At 61.5% G+C, this 6,401-nt stretch overlaps 1 protein-coding gene across 1 annotated transcript; it reads left to right on the forward strand.

Moving 5' to 3' along the window:
- The first annotated feature begins 623 nt into the window (after positions 1-623).
- LOC128343164 (uncharacterized) lies at positions 624-6,097 on the forward strand. Its single transcript, XM_053291746.1, has 2 exons — positions 624-1,416; positions 4,726-6,097. Exons 1-2 carry the CDS (start codon positions 656-658, stop codon positions 4,886-4,888), a joined length of 924 nt encoding a protein of 307 aa, XP_053147721.1. The 5' UTR covers positions 624-655; the 3' UTR covers positions 4,889-6,097.
- The last annotated feature ends 304 nt before the right edge of the window (positions 6,098-6,401 follow it).

Below are 6,401 nucleotides of genomic sequence, written 5' to 3' on the forward strand. Positions count from 1 at the left end.
AGCTACCCCCTGGGCCGCCATCAGCACAGACCCTGCTTTGTGTAGTTCATGGGTGGCAGAAGTGATCCTGGTGTCAGGAAAGGCCTCTTTCCAAAGCAGGGGCAGACGCAGGGGGTGTGTGGCTCTGGGTCGTGAAGACCCCGTGCCACCGAGAAGGGAAGCGCCCCCCTCCAGGCAGCCGCTGCTCCCCCCTCTGGGCTGGGCCTGCCAGCTGGGCAAGGGGGCCGGCAGTTGGGTTCAAAAGCACCCCCAGCTCCTCAGACCCCTCCCTTGGATGTTCATCCCTGATTTCGGTTTCCAGCTCAAGCGCCAGCCAAGAGGTCCCATCTGAGGACACACAAGCGGCCCCCTCCCGGAGCAGACCCCCAGGTCCCCGCAGCAGCCGAGAGCCACCCCAGCAGCGGTGCCGATCCAGGGCCCAGAGGGAGCAGCAGGCCGTCCGCCCGGGCCACTTCTGCTTCCTCTCCACATCTCCCCCCGCCCCGCCCACCGTGCCTCCCTTCCTGCTTGGTGCCTCTGCAGGATGTGGCTGCCACTGCTGCTGCTGGCCACCTGGGCCCTCTGGGTGCTGCCCGCCCGCCCCTCTAGCACCTGGTGCCCTCCGTTGCAGCTGAGACAGGCAATCAGCCAGGGCGTCCTGGACTGGGGGGCGGCCATGTTACCCAACTGGACGTGCATCGATGCCCACCGCCAGGAGATCGTCCAGATCAAGAGCGGTTCCTCCCCTCTGAGCAGCCAAGTAAGGGTGCTGGATCTCTCCGGCAACCAGCTCAGCACCCTGCCCCCGGCCTTCCTGGCCCAGGCCCAGGGGCTGAGAGAGCTCTACCTGCAGGACAACCGCCTACAGAGCCTTCCCAGGGACTTCTTCGTGAACGCCACCCAGCTGAAGGTGCTCGCGCTGCAGGGGAACCGGCTCACAGGGGTGCCGGGCAGCGTTTTCACTCCCTCCCTGGAGACTCTCACCTTGAGCTGCAGTTGCGACGTGCTGGGCACCCTCCCCGATGAGTGCCGGGAAACGGGCCCCCCCAACTGTTCCATCAGTGTCTTCTGCTCAAATGCCAACAAGGAGGTCTTCAACATGACCGCCTTCTACACCCAGAACTGTGGCCACAAGCCCACATACCTCTACGCCGCCGTCATTGTTCCCATCGTGGTCGTGCTCGTCGCAGCCGGTGTGGCCTGCTTCCTGGTCCACAGGAGGAAGAAGGCCGCCATCCACCAGGAGAAGCGGCCGTCCAACACATCCGAGGGAGCCCACGGGCCGCCACGCTACATCAGCCGCTCCCTGGGCGATCCCAGCAGGGAGACGGACCACGACACCATCGCCAACTATGAGAACGTCTTCATTGAGCCGCCCCACAGGGCCCGAGGGAGGCCGGAGGGACGCCCCAGCAGCCGCAAGCCGTCGAAAAGCAGGTGAGGGGAGGGGGCCATCGGCGGAGGGGCCGGCTGGGGTGTGCCCTTCTGGGGGGATCAAGGGCACCTTTGCAGAACATCCACATTTGCCCCTCAGACCTGGGGGGGGCCCTGCGGACCCCTCTCCCCACAGCCCTGCCCATCCTCGACATTCAAGCCCCTGCCCTGACATGGCCAGCACCTTCCTCACTTGGGGGGCAGAGGAGGTGTTTTGCCCCATCCCTGACAGCACCTCCAGTCAAACAGGAACCAGGGAAAGGAGCCTGAGGCCTTGGAAAGTGCCGCTGCCCGTCAGAGCAGACAGTAGCTAACCGAACTACATGGACCGAGGCAGGGCCTGACTCGGGTTTTAACAGCTTCATGTCTGACAGGAGCGTCCAGCCTCAGAAGGCCCCAGGTTCAGCCCTCAGCCTTCCCGGTTAAAGGGAGCCCACCTGCGAAAGGTCTCTCTTTGTTTACTGCTGCCAGCCAGTGTGCAGCATCCTGGGCCAGGGGGCCCAAGGCGGCTTCCAGCTCAAGGCCAGAGGAAGGTTTGAGAGGACCCCCCTCTAGCTCAGCAGCGACAGCCGCCGGGGTCCCCACACATTCCACAGGGCGCTCCAAGTGGCTGCACCGCCTGGGACTCGTCCATCTTCTTCCTGAGGAACTGGAATCCGCTTCCCTCAGTAGGATGATCGGCGGCGTGGGCAGGCGGGCAGCCCGTACGCAGATTAGTCATAGGGACAGCCCTGCTGGATCAGGCCCAAGAAGAAGGCCCGTCTAGTCCAGCATCCTGTTTCCCACAGTGGCCCACCAGATGCCCACAGGCAGGAGCTGAGGGCATGCCTTCTCCCCTTGCAACTGGTATTGAGCCTCTGAGGCTGGAGACAGCCCACAGCCACCAGACTAGTAGCCATCGATAGACCTCTCCTCCATGTATCTGTCTAAGCCCCCTCTAAAGCCGTCCAAGCTGGTGGCCATCACCACATCCTGTGGCAGGGAGTTCCATAGGTTAATGACGGCTCTAACTCCCCCCCCCCATTTATTTGTTTGTTTATTTATTTATTACATGTATATCCCTCTGAGGAGCCCAGAGCAGTGTACAGTTTTAAAAAAAAAAATCCTCACAACATCCCTGTAAGGTAGGTTAGGCTGAGAGATACATGACTGGCCCAGAGTCACCCAGTGAGTTTCATGGTTGAATGGGGATTCGAACCCGGGTCTTCCTGGCCCTAGCCCAGCACTCTCACCACTAAACTATGATGGTCCTAACTTTTCTGGCCCTCAGTTTCGTGGGATGAAGGGGAGCAGAGGAAACTGCCTTCTGCCGGATCAGGCCCTTGGTCCAGCGAGCTTGGTCCTGCTGCCACTGAAAGGGCATTTTCCACACCGCTTCAGCTTCACGGCGAGTTTGGAGTTGCCCAAGAAAACCGATGCAAAAAACGGATTCTCTCCCCCTCGCCCCCCGGAGAGAAATGGGGCAGCACTCTAAGGTTCAATGAAAAACCCGAATGGGGTGTGAAGCGCTCCCCGAGAGCCTGCAGGGACTGTGGGCCAATCCGGCCGGGATGTGCACACAAACCCCTTCCTCCCATTCCGGAGGAGACGCAGACGCCGAGCCCCGTGTGGCCAAGGCCCCGGCGGCAGCCCTCCAAGGGGGCAGGCAGCAGGGGGTCTCCCTCAGCCCTGCCTGGGAGATGCTGCCAGGAGGGAGCCGGGGGCTCTTCTCCCCAGAGCGGCCCCCTCCCCGAAGGGCTCACACAGGCCGTCTCCCCTCCAACCGCAGAGCAGGGCGGAGGACCCTGCTGGGCCCAGGGGGCCATTCCTGCTGCTGGCTGCCCCAAGTGGGGCGCGACGGGTGGGCCTTCTCCAGGGGGTGGCTTTCCTCTGGAAGGGAAACGGGGCAGGAAGAAACCCGCCCCGGGACGACGCAGGAGGGGTCCACCACTAGTCCTGAGGGGTTCCACGTGGGCTTGGGGGGGCTCTGCCGTGTTGCGTCCCTCATTGGGGGGGGGTCAGAAGTGTGCGAGGAGGATGAGGCCTCCGTCTGGAAGCAGAGCTGGCGGAGGGGGCGGGGCCCGGCAGCCCCCCCCTCCTCACCCCAGAGCCTCTGGCGTGCGGGGGGGGGGGAGTGCCCACTTCCGTTCCTGGGGAAGCCAGTTGGGCCAGGAGAAGGGCCGGTGGTGGCGCCCCAGATGCCCCCCGAGTCCCAGAGAGGAACTTGCTTGGCGAAGGTCCCCGTCCTGGTCACACGCGGCCACCGCAGCCCCCCTTCCTCTGCGACCCCCCCCCCCCGGATCTCATTCCTCTGAGGCAACTGAGTTCTCCTCTCTGCTTGCAGCTGACTGCGGGGAAAAGGCCTGGGGGGGATTCCCCGGCAGTTGCCTCTTCCCTCTCCCAGCACTCCTTCCTGGGGAAATGATGCCCACTGCCTCGTGGCGAAGGCGGGGCCAAGCCGTGCCACCTCCAGCAACCCGCCTGCATGCCACGGACCACGTCTGGCAAACGGGCAGGGCCCCGTCAAGGAAAGCGTGAGGGCCAGGTTCTTGGGGCTTTCCTTCTGGCTAGCATCCGTCTGACTCGGGGGGGGGGGGGGCTGCTGCTACCTCCCCAAGCGGAGGCTGCAGGTCCCTGCAGGCAGCCTAGCCAGGAACGCCCTGGGCTCAGAAGGACCAACCTCTGTCGGAGTCGGAGAGAGGGCAGGATCCCACCGGGCTTCCCTGTGCTCGGAACTGTGTGCAGAAATCCCGACTGTGGGTGGGCTTTTCTCCCCGCGTCCCCGGGACGGGCCTTTGCCCTGAGCATTTCTGCCAGTCCCCCTGAAGGCCAAATTACTGACTGGCATGGATTGTAAAGGGGGGGGTAGGCTCGCAACCCGGGGAGGGGCCCCCTCAAAACCCTGGGGGGCACCCCTCTAAAAGCACCCCAGTCCGTGTTTTAAAAGACGCAAAGGGCCCACGAGTGTGGCTTTAGCCGAAGCCCGGATAGACTCCCCGGCTGCAGGGCCCACGGCTGCTGCTCCCTGCTGAGTTCCTTTGGAGAGGGCGAGCCCCTTGGGGGACAGGGGACCTTCGCCTCATCCCCTTGGCCACAAACACTGCTTGGAGAACTTGTCCTGGGCGCTCTCCAGATCAGACCCTGCAAGGGGGTCGCGGCGGATCCGGGAAGTGCGCTTCCACACCCGACACCACCGCAGTCCCTACGTGGTCAGCAGGGGGGCGGTCGCTTTGCCAAAGCCTTGTTTCGGATTCCAGCGCTGCGATAGAGAGCTAGGATGCTGTCTCTCCGGCAAAGAGCCCTCAGCACGGCTTGTCGTTTCCTTCTCCCCAGGATGCCACCCGCCCCCACCCAGGAGGCCGAGGACGCCCCGCCGGGGGACCAGCCCATCTATGCCAACGCTGTGGACCTCTACTACAACTACAACCTCCCAGGCGGGACCCCCGAGCCCGGAGCTCTGGCCGAAGACATCTACATTATGCCCGATGATCGGTGACCCCGCCGGCCCCCAACACGCACAGCCCCACGGGGGCATCCCCCTCGCCACGCCGGAATCCCCTCCTGTCCCGACTGGGACCCGACGGGGACATTTCCCCTCCACTGGGACCTTTGCTTGCATTTTGTGGCCTTCTGCTTTCAGGGTGTTGCAGGGGGTGGAAGGAGAGACAGGCCCCTGGTGCCCCCTCCTCTGCCTAATGGCCCAGGGCAACCTCCCCCCCCCCGTTCATTTCTCACCTGCAACCCAGGTTTATTTCCCTCTCCCCTTCTTAATTGTCTCTCAAGTGCTGCATTCAACCAGGGTGGCCAAACTGGAGGTTTCCCAGCTGCTGTTGGACTACAGCTCCCATCATCCCCTGCTGCAATGGCTGATGGTGGGGTCTGTAGTCCAGCAGCAGCAGCTGAAGTGGGCACCCCTGCATTGAAGCCCTCCTTTGGCGAGAGGTTGGTTGTTGGTTTAGCGAGATTCAGCCACACAACCATGAGAATCACTCTCCTCTTGGCCTGAAGGGGGCAGCATTCCACTCCCTTCAAGGCAAGATGTGGGGGGGGGAAGGGGGGGCATTTAAACATGGCCATGCGCTCTAGACCAGATGCCTACTGTGAGATACTTGTGGGAGGAAATGAACCCCATAAGAACATAAGAAGGGACCTGCTGGAGGAGGTACGAGGCTGGAGGCCTCCACCATGTCCCGTTAACCATTCACAGGAGTCCTTAAAGATGCCGCCTCCAGACAGTGATGGACAGGGGAGAGCAGACCAAAATTCAGGATTACCCCCAATCGATTGGGGCAACAACAACAACGTTTATATACCGCTTTTCAACCAAAGTTTCCAAAGCAGTTTACATAGAGAAATAATAAATAAAGAAGATGGCTCCCTGTCCCCAAAGGGCTCACAATCTAAAAAGATAGACACCAGCCACAGTCACTGGAGGGATGCTGTGTTGGGGGTGGAGACGGGCCAGTTACTCTCCCCCTGCTAAATAAAGAAAACCACCACTTTAAAAAGGTGCCTCTTTGCCTGGTGAGCAGGGGAGGAAGGGGAACCAAAGGTAATTTAACTGCCATGCATGGTTAGCAAAGTTTCGAAGTTCACCTGAACCGAATTTCTTCCTGGATTTCATTGCTCCAAATTTCTGCTTGGTTTTTGTTTGTTTTGGTTTGGGGTTCCCCCCCCCCAGGATAAAACACGAACCCAAAAGGCAGATGTGCTACTTGTGTGTTCAACTCTGTGCCCGTTCTTCTTGGATGGCATTCCCCGCATGCAGAAAACACACATGGACATAAGAACATAGGAAGAGCCCTGGTGGATCAGGCCCATCTAGTCCAGCGTCCTGTTTCTCCGAGGACCCCACAGGCAAGAGGTGTGTGCCTGCCCTTTCTCCTGCTGCTGCTGCTCCCCTGCAACTGGTATTTGGATGCATCTCGCCTCTGGGGCTGGAGACGGCCCACAGCCAGCAGACCAGTAGCCATCGATAGACCTGTCCTCCATGCATCTGTCTCAGCCCC

This window comes from Hemicordylus capensis, chromosome 2, assembly GCF_027244095.1.
Source record: "Hemicordylus capensis ecotype Gifberg chromosome 2, rHemCap1.1.pri, whole genome shotgun sequence".
NCBI lineage: Eukaryota > Metazoa > Chordata > Lepidosauria > Squamata > Cordylidae > Hemicordylus > Hemicordylus capensis.